General features: G+C 47.8%; 2 protein-coding genes across 3 annotated transcripts; one reads left to right on the forward strand and one right to left on the reverse strand.

Annotated features, from left to right (window-relative positions):
• Window positions 1–5,540: 5,540 nt before the first annotated feature.
• On the reverse strand, window positions 5,541–9,179 carry CFAP97D1 (CFAP97 domain containing 1; the record flags this gene model as incomplete). Of its 2 annotated transcripts, none has more annotated exons than XM_080678064.1 (5): window positions 5,541–5,637; window positions 6,141–6,197; window positions 7,819–7,937; window positions 8,222–8,292; window positions 9,056–9,179. In XM_080678064.1, the coding sequence occupies 5 exons, from the start codon at window positions 9,177–9,179 to the stop codon at window positions 5,541–5,543; spliced, it is 468 nt and encodes a 155-aa protein (XP_080534190.1). The 2 variants fall into 2 exon arrangements, with proteins under 2 accessions (XP_080534190.1, XP_080534189.1); XM_080678063.1 differs by lacking the exon at window positions 5,541–5,637 and adding an exon at window positions 6,693–6,816.
• A 116-nt stretch (window positions 9,180–9,295) lies between these two features.
• Window positions 9,296–21,947, forward strand: DUSP3 (dual specificity phosphatase 3). The gene is made up of 4 exons (XM_080682449.1): window positions 9,296–9,431; window positions 10,740–10,879; window positions 13,924–14,150; window positions 18,311–21,947. Exons 1-4 carry the CDS (start codon window positions 9,375–9,377, stop codon window positions 18,514–18,516), a joined length of 630 nt encoding a protein of 209 aa, XP_080538575.1. The 5' UTR covers window positions 9,296–9,374; the 3' UTR covers window positions 18,517–21,947.
• Window positions 21,948–23,455: the final 1,508 nt, after the last annotated feature.

Raw genomic sequence — 23,455 nt, forward strand, 5'->3', positions numbered from 1 at the left:
GTAGTATTTGAGCCCACGTCTCCCTAATACCGGAGATGGCCATTAATCACTATGCTATACTTTCCTTCTTTTTGTGGTTCCATAATTGAGGCTACCTGTTAAATAATTGACTTATAAGTGAGGAATGATGTCTTCATAGCTAGAATTTACAGTAACATGCAGTGTGGCTGTAGCTTCTAATACTAACAAGAGGCTCTTACACTTGTACATTTTCAAGCTTTTTTCCTCATGAGAAGAAAAGGCGGCCAGGTTAAGGGTGAAGCGCCATGGAGAAGGTTTAGAAATTTCCATTTTGCCTTGTTACACAAGCACACATTTGCAACTTTCTATGTAGCTCACTAACCTGGTAGGTTCACCTAACAGGACCCCTTTTTTAATTTATTTTATTTTTTAAAAATATATTTTTATTGATTTCCGAGAGGAAAGGAGGGGGAATGAGAGATAGAAACATCAATGATGAGAGAATCATTGATCGGCTGCCTCTTGCACGCCCCACACTGGGGATCGAGCCTGCATGTGCCCTGACCGGGAATCGAACCATGATCTCCTGGTTACTAGGTTGACACTCAACCACTGAGCCACGCCAGCCGGGCAGGATCACATTCTTTAGACCTTTCTAGCAAAAGGATGGGGACCGCTTTGCACTTACAGAACATTGGATGGTTATCAAGTGAAGTTAGTCTGGAGCTGTCTCACATAGAATCAGGGCAGTGAGAATGGCACATGCAAAGTTGTATTTCACAGGAGAGCCGTGATCTAAAGTGAGCTCTCAGGCAGAAAACAGGTCAAAATTACTCTGGAAAAATCCCCTAGGGAGGCTCCTTGGTGGAGATCCTCACTATCCCTTAGCAAGCACCACCTGGAGGAACACAGTGGGTGAGCAGCAGGTGACTTCTTCTTTTTTTTTTTTTGTATTTCATACTATTCCGCAGACATTTTCTTCTTCTTAATATTTTTATATAATTATCAGAGGAAATGGTAATAATTCCCTTTATGTACATTATGAAGCAAAGCATTGAAACATGATGCCTGCTTTATTTCCCTATCAAAGTAGCTTTCTCCCCACCCCTAAGACAAGCTGTGCCTACAGCTGTCTGCTGTCTGTGGGAATAGAATGAATAGGGCCCTGGAGGCAGAGGTCCATTTATAAAGTGTTTCTCCTGTTTGTGAAAAGCAGAAGAGTGTTGTTGAAAAAAATGCACCTGTTTACAAATATATATTGGTGGAATGTGTATGAATGCAATTCCAACTCCCATTCGAGCTATTTATATATTCTGAGCTCCTGGGTAAACACTTCACCAAAGTCCATCAGTCTGGGCCTCCACACCAATAAATCTCTTTATTACATACTCCTCGAGATGTACCCTTTCCCCGCCACCTTGGGCTTTCAAACTCAGATAAATTCTCTGTGTCTACAGCCAGAGAACTTGTGAGCTCTAGAGGATTATTCTAGGTCAGGGATGTTAAATGGGCGGGGCATATGTGCTGCAATCGCCCATTCTTGCACTCATGGCAGACATCACTAATTGATCACAGCACTCTCCTGCTGAATCTAGGCACTGCTTACCTCTCTTTCAGGACACAATATCCAGTATCAATTGAGCAGAATTAGCCAATGAGTCAACCCTGTTTGCCATCCATGATCTAGTGATTTGTATCCTCCTCTGCCACACCACTCCACTCCCTGCAGGAGTTGGGTTTAGAAAGGTACAGCCATTTGTCTGTCACAGGCCGTGCTCAGCTGTGTTAAACATCAGTTGATAATGTTTGTATGTACCATTGTAGTTTCAAATAATGATACGTTTTAAGACATGTGGCCCATCAAAATTTTGCACCCATTTATCACATCATTTATGCCACCAAACACAGGATCATGAATCCAAAAAATGATAGCACTTGTCAACTTACTTACTAACTAAAACCCAGCATATGTACAAAGCCCATTCTTGAATTGTACAGTTTGGAACCGATAGGCATTTTCTGTCTGGTAGAGTTAATATGGATCCATTTCTTACTCTACTTTGTCCTGCCCTTTGAGCCTCATTCTAATTTGGGGAAATTTCCTATCTTATGAATTCTGGTGAGAAGCAGAACCTATGTCCAGATGTGGGAAAGGTCAGTTACTCATTTTCTCAGCCTCCCTTGTAGCTAAGGAATGGACAGATGATCTGAGTTACACCAATCAGATACACCTTTACTGACTTGGAATTGGGAGCTAGTGACACAAAATGGCAGAGACAATGGAGACTTCAAACACAGCAGTTGCAGGTCAGCAAGATCTAGTTCTAGTGGAGCAGGGCTGTAGCACCCACAGAGCAGTTCTACAGCAAGATTTTGGGCGTTGTTCCTTGATGTGCAGCTTGAAGCTTGGCTCTGCAGTTTTTGAGCAAGTATTGTTAATTCATATTCTTTTAATAAATTATTTCACTACTTAAATCAGACAAAGTCAGTTTCTGTTGAAAACTAAGAATTTTAATTGATGGAGGCTTTAAGAGACATAAGGGACAGGATCACGGGTGGAGGGGCATATTAACATACTTTGCATGCCATGTTTAAAAGTATGGCTCACTCTGGAAGGAATGGCAAGTGACAGAAGGTGTCAAATTAGAAAGTGTGAGGGACATATTTTTGCATCACTAATACAGTTGTAAATCACAAGCTCCTGAATATGAGCAGCAACACACACAGAGACCTGGAAGTAGGACTGGTAGCTTGAAAATATGTAGGGAGGGGGAAGGGATGAAAGAGGGAGTGAAGTGAAGGATGACCACCAGGCTTCTCACCTGGATGTCTAGAAGAATGGTGGTGGGTCCTCCAACAGAGATGAATTGGAACCAGTTCAATAAGGAATTTATATTTGGACATATGTTTTCTTTAAACTTTTCATGTTGAGGTAACTGTAGACTTACATGTATGTGATAAGCATACAGATAGATCCCGGGTACCCACATGCAAAATACCCAGTTTCCCACATGCAAAAACTATAGCACAAACAGGATATTGACAGTGATACGGTCAAGATACAGAATACTTTCACCCTTGATAAATTGGACATCATCAAAATTAAAATACTTTGCTCTGTGACAGACTCCTTGAAGATGACAAAAAGACAAATTACAGACGGGGAGAAAATATTTTGAGAATCACATATCCAGATAAGGGCTTGTAGCTAGAATCTAGAAAGAACTTCTAAAATTCAATATTTCAAAAAAGAACAATCCAATTAGAAAAGTGGCAAAAGATATGCACAGACATTTTACCAAAGAGGATAGACAGATGGCGAATAAGCACATGAAAGATGTTTAACTTCATTAATTAGAGTTATGCAAGTTAAAACCACATGAGATGTCACTACACACATATTAGAATGACTAAAATAAAAATGGTGATAATATCAAATGCTGGTGAGGATGTGGAAAAACTGGATCACTCATCCATTGCTGGTGGAAATATAAAATGGTATACTACTCTGGAAATTGTTTTATAGTTCCTTTTTATTTACTTACTTATTTTATTATTTTTTAACCTTCACCTGAGGATATTTTTCCATTGCTTTTTTCAGAGAGTGGAAGGGAGGGGAGAGAGAGAGAGAGAGAAACTTTGATGTGAGAGAGACACGTCAACTGGTTGCCTCCTGCACGCCCATGCCCTGACCAGGTGGTGGGGTGTGAACCTACAACCCAGGTACATGTCCTTGACTGGGAATTGCACCTGCAACTCTTCAGTGCACGGGACAACATTCTAACCACTTAGCAACACCAGCCAGGGCTGTAGTTCCTTTTTAAATGGATTTAACATGCAACCCAGCAATTGCACTCTTGGATATTTATCCCAGAGATATCAAACTTATTTTCATGCAGAAACATTGTGTACAAATGTTCATAGTAATTTTATTCATATTAGTAAAAAAACTAAAAACTACCCAATGTCCTTCAGTGGGTAAATGGTTAAGGTACATCCATATCATGGAATATTAGTCAACAATAAAAAGGAATGAACTAATGGTATACACAACTTGGATGAACCTCAAGGAAATTACACTGAGTGGCCAGATTATTATGATCTCTGAATGCATAATAATTTGGCCACTCAGTGTATAGCCTATATAATAAAAGGCTAATATGCAAATTGCCCCCTCGACCAGGAGTTTGACCAACAGACAGGCCAGCCAACCGTCCATGTCCCCTCCCCCTGGCCAGGCTTGCCAGACCCCACCCATGCATGAATTCATGCACTGGGCCTCTAATATATATCTATATAGATATAGATATATACACACACACACACATACACACACTAGAGATCTGGTGCAGGAATTCCTGCATGGGTGGGTTCCGGCCAGTCTGCCCCATCAGGGTGGGGGTGGGGGAAATCAGGGCGGGGCCAGCAGGGGGAGGGGCAGCAGGCAGTTGGCCCCCTGGTCAAACTCCCGGTGAAACTCCCAGTTGAGAGGACAATTTGCATATTAGCCTTTTATTATATAGGATACACACACACACACATACACTGAGTGGCCAGATTATTATGCATTCAGAGATCATAATAATCTGGCCACTCAGTGTATATGGAGTGGAAAAAGCCAATCTCAAAAGAATGGATACACACTGCACGATCCCACTGATGTAACAGTCATGAAATAACATAATGATAGAGATGGAAAACAGAATAGTGATTGCCAGGGGTTAAGAATGGGAGGAAGAGGGTGGCTCTTTTGATAATGGTACAGTTAACTATCTTGAGTGGTTGTAGTTACACACATGATAAAATTGCATAGAGCTATACACACATAAGATGAGTGCATGTATAACTGGTGAAATGTGTATATGCTCTGTGGATTGTACCAATGCCAATTTCCTGGTTTGGTGGTGTACTATAGTTACACAAGATGCTAACATTGGAGGAAGTTGAGTGAAGGGTACAGGAGGAGTCCCCCCATCCCTCTCCACTCCTACCCTATACATTTATCTGCAACTTCCTGTGAATCTAATTATTTTAAAATAAAAAAGTTTATTTGTGGTAAGAATATTGAAGATTTATTATCTTTCAAAATAAGCCAGGCTCAGAACCAACATGACCAGTCATAGAAGCCACTCAATGTTGTCTTGCCATATGGTTTAATATATTTTTTATATTTTCACTGTTGCTGCTTCTTATAAATGAACACGGTACATGGAAAGTCAACGAAGCATTCTTTCCCAATTCTGCATATTCACAGGGAACTAATGGCATACGTTCTCTGTGTTGTCTGAACCCTAATTTCCTCGTGTGCTTCTGTTTTCCATTTTGATAGAGCTGAACTTGTGGCTGGATCATCTCACCCCACCTTTTCTTCCCCCAGAATGGTGATGATGGTTTATGTCTTAAAAAGTTCTCTCTCCTCTCTCATTAAAACTTCTTTTCATAGCCCCAAATAAAAATGCTTGTTGCCTCTTTTCTTCTGCCTGCCCCATTCTGTCTCCATTTTGGGATGGGACTTAAAGCCATTGGGTACCTTAAATGTAACTTACTCATTTTGTGTTTCAAGCTTTATTGTAGCATCCCTAAGATTGAGCATTCAGCCATTTAGGCGTGTCTTGAGATTCTAAGCAGCTAAGAAATCCTAGGGCCTTCTCTTGTCTCTGTTCTGTGGTGAGTAACCTTGTATTCAGGGAGAAGCGAGGGAGAGAAGTAGAGAAGCATCAATTATACAGAATTATTCTTTGGAAAGCCCAAGTGTCCATTTATCCCTCTCCCGGGGAAGAGGGGGAGGCACGGGGGGCAGGGGCAAACTTAGTCGTTACTAACAATGTTCAATCATACAAAATGCCAACACAACAGTGCTTTTGAATAGTGACAGAGACCTGTAATGTAACTTTGGCACAACATTAAAGCCACGAGACCTCCTGTTTATATCTTCTTGGAACAAATCACTTTCCCTTAGACATGTAAAGCCTCAAAGCTGATGACAAAAGACAGTCATTTCCTATTTAAATAGAGAGAAAGCAGACACAGCTCTAAGGTCTCTGAATGGGTAACCAATAGATACTACAGAGGAGTAAATTCACCCTTTAACTGGGCCCCTTACTCTACAGTTCTCAGGGCTTTGGTATCAACTGTGATCACCATGTCCGATAGTAAAGAGCAGCCGGGGTAAGACATACCTATTCATCTTGGGAGAGAAGATACTTTGTTGTATTTCTGATATAACGTCTTGAATTCTTGAAGGGAAAAAAAAATCAGAACGGTTTATGTCAATGCCAGGGCGCTGGTGCGAAAGTTGAAGTTCTAAATTCTAAGGACAGCTAGAAAAAGCTTACAGATTAAAGTCAGGGAGTGGAGGTTTGGAAAATACTGCCAATGCCACCACCCCCGCCCCAACACACACTTCTTGAAGGGTTACTCCTAAACGAAGCACGTTAACCACGTGTGGATTGTATACCCTCCCTCCTCTTCGCTTGGACATTCAGCCTTTCTGAATGAATTGAGGGGAGAAGGAAAGTGCTACCAGATATCTTTCTGAAACATGCAGGCTGGCTTTGCTACCAAGGAGCTATCCTTGGCTCCCGGATGGTTTGCTTTGGGTGGCTTTTCTTCTACCGACCATGTCTCATGATCTTGCCCTCAGTGGTGTATGGGCCCTCCTGAGACTGACTCTGGTCTGAACACAGACAAACTCTGTGCACCCGCAGCAACATCCCAGAGTCCCCACGTGCCTGCCAGTCCATCTCCGACAACCTGCGGTCATAGTTCGGTTTGCGATCATCGAGCCTCTTCAGAATGCCCTGGTTTTCCATGGTGATTCTCACCAGGTCCCGGTTCCTTGTTTCTCTGTTTAAGCTGAAAACACACACACACACACACACACACACACACACACAAACAAAAAAACAAACAGAAACACAGAACCTTGGTGAAAAATAAAATTCTCCTCCTGGATGGGAATGGGGGCAATGAAGTCACGATGTCATAACGGCCTGAGCACAGGGAGCAAGCTGTCCCCGCTGAGCCCTGCGGCCCCGCGTGCCTCCTGAACCAGACTGCACCCTGGGAAACGGGCATGGCACTGGCCAGCTTAGATCAGTGGTTCTCAGCCCCACTGCTCCCTAGAAGATTCCAGTTGCTTGGTCTCGGGCAAAGCTTGTAAAAAGTGGCACTTTGTAAACGCCCTTAAGGAATCATGTGAAACAAGGACTGAGAATGTCTGATTTCTGTGATGAGGGAAGGTCTTGCCTATAGATAAATCTCAAATGGCCGCTGACAAGTTTTGTTTCATCTCACTTCCCTTAGCTTTGAAGTCAATTTCAGATATACGAGGACCCAGGAAAGGCGCGGGCACACACACACACACACACACACACACACACACACACACTCTCTCTCTCTCTCTCTCTTCTTTCTCTTACACACACTTTTGTAGCCCTGACCACATTGGATTATTATTTACATGACTGTATCCCCTATCAGACCTGAGTTCTTTGAGATTAGGAAATATATATCTTATCTGCTCTCTGTATCCCAGTGCTGAGCACAGAGTAGCTCAGGAAATATTTGTGGAACTGATCCTTAAGAAGGCTGTGTCATAGTCCCAGCGATGGGCACCACTTCACAGAAGTATGCAGTGCTTTCCTGCCACAAACTCTGAATGAGACTCTGAAATCAGTCTCTTAGCTGATACAAACGCTCTTTAATGCTGGGAAAGTTCCCCATTTTTGGTAGTTTTCGTTCTCCTTAACATCATCTCTTTGGTTATTTCTCAAGATAACTTCCCCTTAGTATTCCTCCCGCTCGGGAGAAACTTGCACTAAAACTGAACAATGACATGAAGAGGAGAAACACTACCTCTTGGAGAAGTATTCGTTCCAGCAATCCACCATGGCAGGGCCGCGATGGGCGTTCGCGATTTTCTGACACAGTTGCTTGTTTTCATACTCGATTTTGTTGATTCTCTTTTGTTCACCCTGGTGAGAAAGCCCACCCCTCCATGATGGCAGCATCGCTACATGGTGCTGCAGCACACAAGGTTTGGCAGGCTGTCCTCTGGGATTGTGGGAAAGGGCAAACCGAGGACCACAGTGGAGACTGGGAGCAGAGCTGAAGAGACTAGGGGTGATGTGTATGGGGAGGAGGGGCATTCACGAACCTTTTGGTTAGGTGGGTATTTAGAAGATTCTGGGAAACAGGACCTCTTTAGGACACAGATAAAACTCAGTAAGGTACGTGTGCAGATGGCTAGAACACATACCTGTAGTTTGCCCAGTTTTAAAATGTGATGTGTGTGTGCCACTGGAGGTTTGGTATCAACAGCAGGTTTCACTGGAGGATAAAAGAGAGCAATTTTATATCATAGGCGACCTCGCAGCAGCCTCAGAAAACCTCACATTCTAGACCATGACCATGATTCATAAACATTACGATTTTGAATTCTGACCTTAATCCAGTTCAGGAATTTTAGTTTAATTTCCCAAACTGACATCTTTGAAGAGTTTTGAGCAGGTCAGGATGGTAAGGGCTAGAATAAGTAAAATTTATAGAGACATATGTCCTCTCAATTCCATGGAAGAGCTTCTCTCCCACCCTTCCCCAATAGGACCAGCTTGTCTATCGAGTGCTGAAGCCCTATCCTCTTTCTATCTTACTTTGGCTTTAAAGTATTTCAATGAGCCTGGCCAGTGTGGCTCAGTGGATTGGGTGTCGTCCCATGCACCAAGAGGTCACCCGTTCGATTCCTGGTTAGAGCACATGCCCAGCTTGTGAGCTCGATCCCCAGTGTGGGGTGTGCAGGAGGCAGCCAATCGATGATGTTTCTCTCTCTCCCTCTCCCTTCCTCTTTAAAAAAAAAAAAGAAAAACCCCAATAAAAACATATTTTAAAAAAGAATTTAAATGAGCATTTCTATCAAATGAACCCTAGTGGGAGATAAATTTTGCCACTGGTGCTAATGTCCTTTTGACCCAACTCAGCAGATAAGGCCACATAATCTCAAAGCCATGTGCTGGTCTGGTTTGCTGTCAGTATCTCTAAGGCGGACCCTTCCTGAAGCCCTAATGGCGGTGTCCCACCCAAACTGCCCACATACCTATTTGTATCCTATTCTTGTGAGATATGTAATGGCCAAAGTCCAGTTTCTTCCTGAAGTCTGTGCTCTGCCTGTGATTAGAGACGATTACAGGGTAGGCTAGATACTCCAGGGAATTATTCATCTTCTCTTCCTAGTCTCACTTCAGAAGTGAGGCAGCTAGGCTTTTCTGTGAGGTACTTTGCTGTCCCTGTGATGGGTTGTCATAGTGACCCAGTTGTGACATCAGGGACAGGTCCCAGGGAAGGAGGAGCAGCGGCAGAGCATGCCTAGTTGTCCCTGGCTTCTCTTTTGAAAGCTAACCCAGGCCCAAGTCAAGATGAGGAGCGAGGACCTCAGGAGCATTTTCACCTGCCTTGAGTGCAGATGCTACCAGGTACGCTATGGGGGGAGGGGGTGCTGGGGTGGGGGTGGGGGGTGCTGGGGTCGGGGTGGAAGTGGAGAAAGCCAGCCTTGATTACATACTTTAAGCTATAAGTAGCCTCCACAGCAATGGTTCCCCTAAAAGTCTGAGACCATAAGCTTTTGGGGGAGATGAATGATTCTCTGACTGATAATTTGATCCAATTTCTTCACTTTGCTCAGTTTCTGAGGAATCTGAAATCCAGAGCAGCAGCCAAGTTAGAGGCAGAGCTGGGCTCAGACCTGGTTTTCCTGAATCCCGGGGCCACATCTGCTGGGGGGTGGGGGGGATGGATGGGGAGGTGAACCTACCATTTTCCTGGCAGTTGGGGAGGACAGAGACTGTGTCTTTTGCTCCTCGTGAGATCTCAGTAAAGGATTGTCTGACATTCTATGGCTACAGCGGGCCGGCAGCTGCTCCACTGTGGATTCACCTCCACTAAGGCTTCATCTCCACACCAGCACAGGGCGTGGCACCTAGGGGTGCTTCACACATTTGCTGATGGAGAGGGAGAACTAGCCCCTATTCGGTGCTCAGTATTAGTGCCGGGCTCTTTCCTTAAATGTCTTTAATCTTCCAATCAGCCCTAGGGAACTAGTAGTATTATCCCCGTTTTTCTTTTTCTCAGCAAACAGGCTCAGAGACATTAAATGATTGCCCAGAACCAGAATGCCAAGGCTGGTTGCACAGAGGTGCCCACGCCTTTATTTATGCACCAGGCTGACCCTCAATGAATGTTGAAAGAAATGTGCCCCAGAATCGGGCTTCTCAAACTGTAAGCTTCGTAGGGCCTGTAAAATGCACATTGTCACTCAGAGGGCCTGAGCGGGGGCAGAGAGTCTGACAGGCTCCTGGGGGTGCCAGTGCTGCTGGTGCGCAGTAGGAAGTCAGCGGACAAGCGGAACCCCGGTAATCTGAAAAAAATAAGCGACACTCGGGTGTACCCGGGTCAATAGGAACGTTTATTGTGCCTCACATTTGATCTGATGGAGTTACTGCACTTCCCAGTTTATGATGATACCGGGTGGAATAGGACCGCCCCCCGCCCCCCCCCCGCCCCGCCCAGCCCAAACGCAGGAGTGCTGGCGTTTCCGCCCCTGGGGACCGGCCCAGAGGGCTTCCTGAGGTTCGCTGGGTGCTGGGCGGCGCGCGTCCTTCCCCGCGGCTTCCAGGACCCGGCGGACCCGCCTCCGGGGCGGGGAGGGGCGGGCCCGGGCTCGGGAGCTCCCGCCCCGCTGACCAGGCCGCTCTCCCCTTGCTGGTTGCCGCCCCGGCGTGCAGGGCCCGGACGCCGCCATGTCGGGCCCGTTCGAGCTCTCGGTGCAAGATCTCAACGACCTGCTCTCGGACGGCAGCGGCTGCTACAGCCTCCCGAGCCAGCCCTGCAACGAGGTCACCCCCAGGGTCTACGTCGGCAACGCGTGAGTCGCCGCTCCGAGTCCCAGCCCCTCTGGGCCCTCCCCGGAGCGCATCGCCCTCCCGGGAGCTGGGGAGGGGGCGTCGGCGACTGCGGGTTGGGGGAGACGGGGCGGGGTCGCCCCTTCCGAGCTGCAGCCGGGACTGAGCCGGGGCTGGGCATGGGCTGGGCGTGGGCTGGAGTCGCCGCCCACCCCCACGCGGGGGGCGGAGGGGCTGGTCCCCGCCCCAGCCCCGCGTGGTCCTTCCCTTCCGGGGGCGTGCAGGGCCTGGGGGGTCGCTCGGCCAGCGCCACGTGCGTCCCGCAGCGGCTACCCGCTGGGCACTCGGCCTTGGGTGGGGTCGGGCTACCGTGTTCACTAACAGGTGGAATCGGTCGCCCGGCCGAACTCAGGCCGGCGCGTCATGTGACAGCTGCCTGGTTCTGCAGTGAGGTCACCGCGGGATGTCTGCCTTCGCTGCCATGGCAACGGGCTGACGTCACAATTCGGGCGTGGAACATTTCCCGGCTGGGCATGTCCAGATCTGGGAATCGAAATACTCCAAATGAAGGGGCATCCAGAGAGCTGGGCCAGGGTTTCCTCGCTCCTTCTCCCACCTTCCAGATAGGATTTGATTTACATGGATTCTAGAATGATCCAAGGATAAACCCCATAAGGACCCGAGCCATCCCTTAGAAAAGGCTTTCCGCCTTCTCACGACCAGGAAATGCATTATTTATCACTTACGAGTTCTTAAATTGATTTTCTCATTTTCTGCTAGCCAGATTCCTAGTAAGAAATTCTCAGCAGCAAGAGAGACCAGTGTTAACCATTCTGAGAGGGGTTGAAATACCAGTCCAAGGTAAAGCCAGATTGCCAAGCCTGTACAGCGTTGGGAGGCTCAGGCTGGACTTTCAGAAGACCCTGAGGACCCAGTTACCAATGCCCTGAGAACCATGGGCCCTGACAACCATGGGCCCGGGGACTGCATTTAGAAACCCAGAACTACTCCCCTTCTCTTGTTTTACACACACACACACACACACACACACAGAGTGGCAACCAACCAACCAAGTGGTTGAGGGAGTGTGAGGACAGGGTCAGTGTCTTTCTCATGTCAGTATTCTCTGGGTCCTGGACTAGGACTTGATGCCAAGAACTGCCACAGACATGGGGGTCATCTTGGAGCTTGAAGGGGTCCATAGGGCAGGTCCCAGCCTCATTCATTGCATCATTCACTCACTATATTGAGTACCTGTGTGTCAGGCAGTGTACAATGCTCGTTCATAGTAGTGACAGTAATGATAATGGTAAATTTATTGAATGTTGAATTAGTATTAGGGAAAGGAGATGAATGATAGTGACTCTTCAAAGTTATTCTATTGTCTGTCTGTAATGAGCCACTGCTTTACCATTGCATAAAGGGCCATGAGTAGGGATAGATCAAACAGAGCCCTAGGGTCACAGCCAAAGGCTTTAGTAATTGCAAAGTTCTGAGGATGACCGCCTCTCAGACACCAAAGCAGCAAGTGGCCTTGGCACCCTCGGAAACCTTGGTCTTTTGGGCAGTCTGGCACGTTCAGTTGTCACCACTTCCCAACTGGAAACTGCGATTGTGACCGTCTAGCGCTAGCCAAAGTGGCTAGTGCTGACGGCCGCTGTAGAAAACACATTCCTTGCCCTCTAAGCAAATTTGACCTTGACTTAGCCAGGGGCGTGTCCGGCGCCTGGCAGAGAGGATTGACTGAGTACCTAGTGTCCCCCCACCCATCAGGAGCCCCTTAACAAAACCAGGGCTCCTGATCAGGGCTCAGAGGGCAGAGAGGAGCCTGGATGAGCCACATTTTCCGGGTGTCGGGATTTGCAATGATGTGGGCATGAGAGGCAGAGTGAGGGGGAAGACAGAGCAGCTGGTGTCAGGAGAAAGGAGGTCTCCTCCCAGCTCCGCGGCTCAGCAGCCCACGTGAGCACATGCACACCCTTCTGCTGTCCTGTCAGGCTGGAGTTTAAGCTCTGTCTTTCCTTCCTCACAGACTGTGACAGGCAAACCAGATCCTGTAGGACAAGGCGTTCGGTAACATATAAAGGCTGTTTGAATTGGGATGTTGTTGTGAGATGAAATAAAGGAGCCCTTTGACTATTCAAATCACATGTGTTGTAACCCCTGTAAGTCCTGTTGGGGCCATGGCTCCCAAAGTGTTTACTCACCCAAGAAAGCATCAGCAACGTGGCTAGTGGACTGTGGCAGCAAGGATCCCTCTGGGGGATGGGAGGAGGCTGCCATCCAAGGAAGGGGACAGCCTGGGATATGCTGAGTTCGTTCTTCTTCGCTGATGTACCACATGTTCATTCAGCAGCTACTCGGTGCCAGGTACCATCGCAGGGGCTGGGCATACAGATCTGAAGCAGACCCAACGCTGTACAGGTCTGTGGTTCTTCCGTCACAGAGCTCACTGCCTGGACATTAAACAAATGAGCACAGTCAAGTGTTAGAACAGGAGCACTGATTCAGTGTCTGGCTCTGTCTATAGAACAGAATAGGCCTCATTTAGCATTCACAAATCCCAGGGGTCAGGTGCTGTTATCATCCCCATTTTACAGACAGGGAAACCGAGTCACAGAAAGGTTAAGTGACTTGCTCAATGTTGCCTGGCTGGTAAGTGGCAGGGCTGGATTCAGACTCAGGCAGTCTGGCTCCAGAGCCCATTCTTAGCCGCTTGGCTATAACGACCACCACCGTATAGGGAGCATGATGCCAAATGGAAGGGAGGCAATCAGGAAATACTGGTACTGCAGAGAGTGGTGAAAAATGAGAGGGTGCATGTCCATGGAGAACGGCATTCTAGGCAGAACAGCTCAGGCATGAAACCAGTCTATTTGGGGCAGCTACTGGTAATTAGATATAGCTGGGGTGAGGGACGAGGGGCATCAGATGAGGAGAAGCTCTGGCAGGACCAGAGCATCGAGGGTTTCTTGTTTGCCAAGAGGCTTAGCATCTTCTCCATCTTCCTCCCCCTGGGATTGCCATTTGGTCCGTTAAGCATCCCCTGTTGATGTCCCCTGTCTAGATCTGTGGCTCAAGACATCCCAAAGCTGCAGAAACTGGGCATCACCCATGTCCTGAATGCTGCTGAGGGCAGGTCCTTCATGCACGTCAACACCAATGCCAACTTCTACAAGGACTCTGGCATCACCTACCTGGGCATCAAGGCCAACGACACGCAGGAGTTCAACCTTAGCGTCTACTTTGAAAGGGCTGCAGACTTCATTGACCAGGCCTTGGCTCAAAACAATGGTAAGGAACCTGCCCCTCAGGAAACAATGGGAGGCAGGTTTTTTTATTTTTAATTTATCTTTATTGTTTGAAAGTATTACAGATGTCCCTTATTTTCCCTCCAAAGGGAGGCGGCTTTGACTGGACTTTTTCTTGGCAAACCTGTTGTTTCCTGTCTTCTGTGATGAATGACTGAGACCTTTAAGTCTGTCAAGTGGCCCCACGTGACACAAGATGTACAAACCTTTCACACAGTAGCAGCCTCAGGGTCCTTGTGTTTGATTTGACTTTGACAGAGGGTTCATTTCCAGCACGGCCCCCGCTCCCCCTCCCCCCAATTCAAAGAGCTTTAGTAACGAAGATTTCCTTCCCATGATAAGAAGTGCTGAGGTGCCGGCGCTCCAGGCTGGTTGATTCAGAAGCTCCACAGTGGCATCAGACTAGGTGCTTTTCCCCTCTCTCTCCTGCCACCCTCAGTGATGGACACTCCCCTGAGGGTCCCAAGATGCTGCAACATTCTGGTTACCACTTCCCAACAGGACAAAACGCAGCAAAAGATGCAGCAGCCATCACTTCCTCATGTTTCTCTCATTTAAAAATTTTATTTTTTAAATTGATTTCAGAGAGGAAGGGAGAGGGAGAGAGAGATGGAAACATCAATGATGAGAGAGAATTATTGATCGGCTGCCTCCTGCACGCTTCCCACTGGGGATCGAGTCCACAACCTGGCCAGGTGCCCTGACCGGGCATTGAACCATGACCTCCTGGTTCATAGGTCGATGCTCAGCCACTGAGCCATACCAGCCAGGTTCTCTCATTTTTTAAGAGCAAATAAAACATTCCCCAGAAATCCTCCAGTGTGATTTCCCTCACATCTCACTGGCTAGGGTTGGGTGATAGGAGTACCTGCCAAGGGGAATGGGTAGCCATGATTGGCTTAGGCTGGGGGTCAGCACACTGCAGCCCACACGCCAAATCTTCAAGTCGGATTTTAAATGGGTCCTGCAGCTCCCAAACGTAAGGTAAGACTGAAGCAGACCTGCTGAGGCGCTGGCAGCTGGGCAAGGCATGCCCGAGAGAAATCCTAGAAGGCCAGGGGCAGATATCTGCTGAGTGGCCTGGGCCACTGCCCTTCTGCTTTCAGCTGTTTCTCTCAGCAGCTGTCTTTACCTTCATGCTGCCTCCAGCCTCGTCCTTCCTCCCCACCCCAAAACTACCCAGGGGAAGTGACCCCCACTGAGGTGTGATCGACCCTGTCCCCCTGATGCTAGCCTGCCTCTGCTACACGGATCCTCCTTGCGCCAGCAGCTTCCCCACTGAAATGATTGCCTTCACTAGACGCTGGTTATCTCATAGTCGGGGCCCAGGAGGGAAGTTTGAGCTCCCGGGGAATCTGCAGACTTTACCATCAGGCCTTTCATGGTCGTCATGGTCCTGCCTGTGTCACCCCCTCCACTCCAGCTGTTCCGAGCTCCTGTGTGGATGAGAACAAGGGTTCCAGTTAAGGGGATGGATGTTGCTCTTGTGTATTGGTTGGGCACCCATTCAGGGAACTTAGAGTTCTCTGACTTTGTTTCCTCTTTTCATATAGCTAGGAACATACCCTGCCTTTTTGTGATCACCTGCCTTAGCTCACATGGCCTAGGTCAGTGGTTGGCAAACTCATTAGTCAACAGAGCCAAATATCAACAGTACAACGATTGAAATTTCTTTTGAGAGCCAAATTTTTTAAACTTAAACTTCTTCTAACGCCACTTCTTCAAAATAGACTTGCCCAGGCCGTGGTATTTTGTGGAAGAGCCGCACTCAAGGGGCCAAAGAGCCGCATGTGGCTCCCAAGCCGCAGTTTGCCGACCATGGGCCTAGGTCATCAGTCTGGAAAGTTCTCCCTGCCTCTCCTGACGCTGTCCTCTGGCAAACGCTACTGTGAGCTTTAGCGCTGGGCCTATCTCCTCTCCTCCGTGACGCCTGCCCTCAGGCTGGGTCCACCGTGTCGCTTGTCTGTCTCCGCAGCACCTGATGTAGCGTTGGGCACGTAGCAGGGACACTTTTAGTGATTACTGAACAAGTGACCAAAATGAATTCCGTGGGCTCTACTGCCAAGTGTCAATGCTTCTGAGATTGGCCATGGCCAAGTGAGTCAACAGAAACTTGCGGTCCTCCCACAGTGTACAGGGCTCGGGGGAGTCAGGGGCCCATCATCTTGGAGAGTTAGGGAGACGGCCAGGGGTGCTCAGGAGGGAACAGTCACTTGCAGCCCCGATGATCAAGGGAGGCTTCCCTGAGGAGGTGGCGTTTGGGTGGGGCCTGGAAGGATGGGCTTTGAACCCTCCTCTTCCACATTGGCCCTGTGAGCCCTGGCTGTGCTGAGTGTTCCCGGTGGTGAGGCAGCTGCTCTGCAACTGGTCCCATGAGCAGGGCCAGGCAGGGAAAGCCCCACTCTGAGGACTTAGGGTACGCTGGCCAGAGAGAGAATGGGCAGGAAAGCGGAGGACTCCCCCTCCTGCTTTGGGAGGCATTGGGAAAATAGAGCTGTGTTTTGGGGGACAGGGTGCTAGGAATAGAAGAGGGAGAGGAGGAGATTACTATGCCAGGTGGGGCCAGATGCTGCAAGGGGTTGTGGGCCATTTGGGGCGCCATGAAATGGTGTGTTTGATTTTTTTGTCTTGGTTTATTTTTGCATTTGAGAGTTGGGTTCCTTAATTTTTTAACTGCTTTGTTGAGGTATAACTGACATTGAATAAACTACACATAGTGTAATTTGGCAAGTTTTGACATATGTATACACTGTGAAACCGTCACCACAACCAAGATAGTGAGCATATCCATCACCCCCCACATTTTCCTCTGTCTCTTTGTGACCGCTCCCTTCCGCCCTCTGTCCCCTCCATTCCTAAGCAACCACTGATCTGCTTTCTATCACTGGACACAGTACATTCAGTGGATTTTTATATAAATGGAACTATACAGCGTGCATGCCTTTTTGGTCTGGCCTCCTTCGCTCGGCATAAGTACTTCGTGTTTCATCCATGTTGTTGCATGGATAATAATCCATCCTTTTTATTTTTTTTAAATATTTTTATTGATTTTTTTTATTTTTTACAGAGAAGAAGGGAGAGGGATAGAGAGTTAGAAACATCAATGAGAGAGAAACATCGATCAGCTGCCTCCTGCACACCTCCTACTGGGGATGTGCCCGCAACCAAGGTACATGCCCTTGACGGGAATCAAACCTGGGACCTTTCAGTCCGCAGGCCGATGCTCTATCTACTGAGCCACACCGGTCAGGGCAATAGTCCATCCTTTTTAATGCTGAGTAGTATTTGGTCATACAGCTGTACCACAATTTGTTTATCCATTCACCTGTTGATGGACATTCAGGTTGTTTCCATGTTTTGCTTTGGACTAAAATACAAGATTCATAATGGAGAAGTGGCCATGTCACAAGTATGTAAATCAGTGCACTGCACACACCCATGTACCAACCCCCAGATCAAGAGATAATAACACAACCAGCACCCCAGACAGTCTACCGCGTGTCCAGTCTTAAATCCCTCTGCTCCTAACTCTTTACCACTATCTAGACTTCTAACGGCATAGATCAGCCAGGCCTCTCTCCTAACCTGTGGCATCATACACATCCTATTGGTGTGTTTCATCCCTGTGGTTTCTGATAACTTAATCAAGCATGTCAAACATGCAGCCCGCCGGCTGCGAGTTTGACGTGCTTGGGGGATTGTACATTATTGTTCTTTATCCATCCTGCCATTGATGAGCCTTGGGGAGTCTCCACACAGGGACTATTGTGAATAGTGCTGTCTCTGAGCGTGCTGGTGCATGTCTTTTGGTGAACGCGGGTGCGCATTCCTGCGGGGCATGGATCGGGGGCGGAATTGCTGGGCCATAGGGGATGCATGGGTCCAGCTTGAGTAGATACTGCTTCTCAGTTTCCCAAAGTGATGTGCCAGCTTGCACCCCCTCCCCAGCTACCCGTCAGAGTCCTGGCTGCTCTGCATCCTCACGGATGCTTTGTGTTTTCTGTCTTTCTCATTTGAGCTGTTCTGGTGGGTACAGAAGGGCCTCGCCTTGTACTTGTCATTTGCATCTGCTGGAAGGATTTTGACTAGAGTCATGGTGCGATTGGATGGCCCCAGCTCACCGTGTCGCCCCATTTCTTACAGGCCGTGTGCTGGTCCACTGCCGTGAGGGTTATAGCCGCTCCCCAACTCTCGTTATCGCATACCTCATGATGCGTCAGAAGATGGATGTCAAGTCTGCCCTGAGCATCGTGAGACAGAACCGTGAGATCGGCCCCAATGACGGTTTCCTGGCCCAGCTCTGCCAGCTCAATGACAGACTAGTCAAGGAGGGGAAGCTGAAACTCTAGGGCACCCCCACGGCCTCTTCTCTCGAGGCCGGACGGGGGAAGCCCTGGTTGAGGTGTCCCTAGCTGCCACGTTTAGGAAACACAATGTACCCTGCTCCCAGCATCACCAGGCACTTGCCCACAAATCTGTTCCAACACAGCCCTGGGCCTCTTTGCCCCTGGGGAACACATAAAGAAGCTTGCTAAGGGACAGTCTTGCTCCCTGGTGTGTCCTGTGCCTGCATTTATGGTGTCCTCTCCCTGAGGTGGGGTCGCAGAGGCGGAAGACCTGTGACATGCATGCTTCTGGATGAGCCAGGGCAGGTCTGTGGAAGTGTGAGACCTGAGACGCTCACAGGGGCCCTCCTGACCTCCCCGACTCCTTACCCCTGGGTCCTGTCCTGAGTGGGGACTGTAGCACCTCGAGCCTTGTAAAGGAACTATGCAAACTCGGGGCCCCCCTCACTCCCATGTGTCTCCCCCTGGCTCCTTGCAGCCACCCATCCCCTGCTTGTAGGCAGAGGCACTCCGTGAAGTGTGAGGCTGGCGTGGGGGAGCCGTCAGTTGTTAGTGGGTGAAATTCCCATGGAGAGACCACATTTGAACTGTTCCGTTAAGATTAAAGATGCCTAGACAGACAGAGAGGCCCTCAGGCAGGCAAACCGTTTCCCCTGGAGGTCTCTCCTGAATCAGCAGTTTCTAAAATGTGAACCCTTGGGAGGCTTGAGGTCCGAATCCACGGGGATATTTCCCTGGGGCTGCTCTCAGTTACCTGGTTTGTTAGAAGAGCGATGCCTTGGGCATGGTTTATTTTTCTTTTTTAGAAAACAGGGTGTTGAAGTCCAGCCTATTTAAAAACCCCACCATTTGGAGAATTACAAGGGTTTTGTCCTGAATTATAGTGTTGGCGAGCCCAAGCCACTCGTGCTAGCTGCTTTTTGTCTCGGTTGCTATTCCAAGAACAGGAGGAGGAAGTTGGCCAATTACTGTGTGTGTGTGTGTGTGTGTGTGTGTGTATGGGGGTGTGTGTCTCAGAAACACAGCCAAAGGATGGACGAGCACGGAGATGAACGGTCCCAGGCTCACACCCTGCCCACGGTCAGGTCGTTCTTTTGGCTCTCTGGTGCCAGAAAAGATCCTGGGCCCTTTGGAGCAAAAATGACTCAGCCAGGCAGAAATGAAGCATGACGGAGCGTCCAAATGGAGCCTTTATTGGTGGTAGAGCAAGCAAACAAACAAACAAAAAGAAACAACTTTTTTTAGGAATGCACTAGCTCACACATGTGTGCGCCCATTTGTCAGAATATAGGGTTTTCTTTTCAGCAGTCTTGTTAGAACTTTGCATGATTGTCGTCATGGAAAGTGATACAGTGCTGTATACAGGTTCCCAAACAGCCATGCCCCCAACACCTAGCACATAGGTGTCTGTTAGAAGTCTGTGGAATTAAACCTTTTTTTTTTGAGCACCAAATATATGTAGGGCATTGTTCTGGTGGGTGTATCAAGCTCCCAGAATCCTGAATTTGTGGTAGGATCACTTGCAAAGATTTGCAAAGGAGTCTTGCCTGAAATGAAATATCAGGGACTTTTGTGGAATATTTAAAGTTGTTTTAAATTTAAATCCAGGCAGTGTTAACACGTGGAGGTGTGGAATGTGCCTTTCTCAGTCGACCAGGAGCTTTCCGCCAGGACAAGGAGAAGCAGGCGTGCCTTTGGAACTCACTCGCAGGTGTCAAGGTCTCTATCTCAGCAGTGGCAGCACTGAGCAGCCTGGACTGCACTTTTCTCTGTGACCACAGCAGCCCTGAACAAACCAGGATCTTTTTCAGATGCTCGCTGCCCAGATAGAGCCACCCAGGTGAAATGGCCATCATCGAAACTCTGTACCTCAGTCTTCAGATAACCCTCCCACTTACTCTAATTTGATCCTCACCATAACCCTAGTTGGTGGATATTCGTGTATTGTTACCTTAAAAGAAAAAGGAGCTGGGGTTCAGGGTGATTAAGGACATGACCCCCTACATTGCCCAGTTTAAGGCAGAATTGATGCCATATTTCAGGTTTGCTGCTTCCTGAAGCTGAATTCTTTCTCTCACACGACACTCCTCCTCAAGAAATGAGCCCTCCTACCCCCGTCCCACCGGCCGTGTCCAGGTGTGCTGCACCTGTCCTTGACCCAGCCCATGTGTGCGAGGGCCAGTTAGCTTTGTGGACAGAGTGCAACAATTCAAGCTGTGGTGCCAAGGGAGGTCTAGAGGAGGGTGAGACAAAGGTGGCACAAAGCCATCCGTGCTCCAGGAACAGGAAGTAAAAGATTGGGTTCGAATGTGCGACTCTTCTTCCAGGAAACGTAGCATCCCTAAGTCAGAGCTTTCTGCTCCACTTCTGGAAGAGGCTCAGGATATGGGGCCCAGGCTCCCCTCCCACACCCAGGCAGTGGTCACCCCACAGGACAGCCACAGCTACGTAGGAGCTCTTGAAGGCCTGTTCGTGGGGCCCTGAGGGGAAACAGTGGGAGAATTATTGCCTTTACGTTGGGACTACTTCTATGCTGGTAACTTAGGTTTCTTGAGAGTCTGTAGTCTCAGAATCCCCATATTTACTTCACAAAATTTAGCTCCTAGTTCTTTGGGTAAGTAAGAGTCAACACGTGTCCAGTGCTGAGGGGAAGCTGTTTCTGGACAGCTTTACCCCTGGGAAGTGATGGAATAGGAACTCAGGGTGCCCTCAACTCCCTCCCCTGACCTGATCCCTTTCTTCGACTAGCAGACCCCCAAATTAGAGCACCAAGCATCTCCTCTATCTAAAGCAGTACACATGCCACAGGCGGGTCTGTTTCCCCGCCACTCTGAATTACCTGGAGAGCATATCAGCATCTACAAAACCAGGGGCCTCGTCTAGAAGGCCTCTAAGGTCCTTTGGCTCTGACACTAGGATTTCCTAAGAATCCCCACTTGGAATTGAACACCACCTGGAAGTTAGAGGGTATGTCATAATACGGTGACAGGCAGGTGTCACTGCGTTCCACCTGTGGGGATGGATGATTTGAAAATGAATGTTGGTGCCTTTTGTGTCACAAGTTAATGTTCAGATGCTAATGTTTTAATCAGAATAAGCACTGATCTTATAATAAAGATATAAGCTTTTCTCGCAGGAGATTTCCTGTCATAAAACCGGTGTCAAGTATCACTGAAGAGCCAGCAGTGATGGTCCTTCCACATCAAGATTTTACTCTGGGTTAGAGGCCATCTCCGGAGGAGAGAGTAGATTGGCTGGAAGCTTACCTTACCTCCTGTCAGCTTTCAGGGTAATTTGATTGTGAAAGTGCGAATTTTCTGGACAGAAAAGGGGAAGGTATTAAATTGTTTTTTAAAAGAAGTTTAATGTCTGTTATATCACAAATCAGTGTTAAAATACTAATACTGTAACCAAAATAAATGTCTTATATTACCAAGAAATGGTCTCTTTTTGGTCCTTATCACAGTTGGTTGCTTTTATGCATACCTTTTATGTTTGCTTTTTCTAACTTTTAAAAAGAATCATCTAAAAATTGGCCCTCCCAAGCTAGTTACAGGTTCCATGCTGATTATGTTTAGACAGTAGATATTTGCTGAGAATCCTTCCAGTACCAGAAATGTCCTGTGTTAGCAAGTCTTTTTATTTATTTCATTAAAAAAATTCAGATTTATTGAGGTACTAGAAGCCCAGTGCACAAAATTTGTGCACTTGCAGGGGGGTGTTCCCCTCAGCCTGGCCTGTGCCCTCTTTCAGTCCGGGAGCCCTGGGGAGATGTCTGACTGATGGCTTAGGCTCACTAAGCCATCAATCAGACATCCTTAGCATTGCCATGGAGGTGGGAGAGGCTCCCACCACTGCTGCTGTGCTCGCCAGCTGTAAGCCTGGCTTCTGGCTGAGCGGCACTCCCCCTGTGGGAGCACACTCACCACCAGGGGGCAGCACCTGCGTTGAGTGTCTGCCCCCTGGTGGTCAGTGCACATCATAGTGACCATCATTCCACCATTTGGTCATTTGCATATTAGCCTTTTATTATATAGGATAATAGACTGGAATATTCTTGAGTGCAATGGCCCACCCCTAATGAGGGAGGTAAGATTTATGGTTCTAAGAAAGTAGGGGATTGGAGTGACAGTTTCAAGGTGGCCTCACATGAAGATGACTGGGTGGCATTTTAGGATTTGTTATCCTGCAAAGGGACAGTCCCAAAACATATCCCCAACCCCAGATGCTTTAAATCCCACCATTAGCATGATCCCCCCCTACCATAAGCACTGCCTTTTTTCCTCTGAAGAAACAACTCAGAGTTGGGTGCCTTTATTCCCAAAGTCTGGACAGCAAAAGAGCATCTCTAGTCTTTACTTAGAGGCACTTAGACTAACTCATTATTTGTCAGACCGCTGTGGCAACATAATCTTACAAAATCTTAAAGCAGAGCACTAAGATGTAAAACTGGTAAAGGTGCTTTTTAAGTCTAATTTTTAAAACATTTTAAGTAATCAATAGTAATAAACTCAAACAATACAAAAGGCTTATAATGAAAAGTGAATCTCCTACCCCAAACCTTCAATCCCTCTCCTCAGAGGAAGCCACTATTAAGTATATCCTAGAAAAATTATTCCTTACAAGTGCATGTAAATTTACAATTATCTCAAAATTAAAAGTTTAATTTGAAAAATTGCTTTGTACAGGGTGTTCATAGCAACCCTACTGAGGATAGGGGAACGTTGGATGTAACCTAAACGACCCACAACAGAAGTCAGCTAAAACCCTAGGGGTCCCTCCTGCAGCGTTGTCTAGCTCTGAACGACAAGCTTGTGGACTGGGTAAATATAAAGTTGAATTGTTAAGTAAAAAAGCAGATGGTGGCCCTGACCAGTTTGGCTCAGTGGATGGAGTGTTGGCCTACGGACTGAAGGGTCCCAGGTTCGATTCTGGTCGAGGG

This window comes from Plecotus auritus, assembly GCF_963455305.1.
Source record: "Plecotus auritus genome assembly, chromosome: 7".
In the NCBI taxonomy this organism is placed as follows: Eukaryota; Metazoa; Chordata; class Mammalia; order Chiroptera; family Vespertilionidae; genus Plecotus; species Plecotus auritus.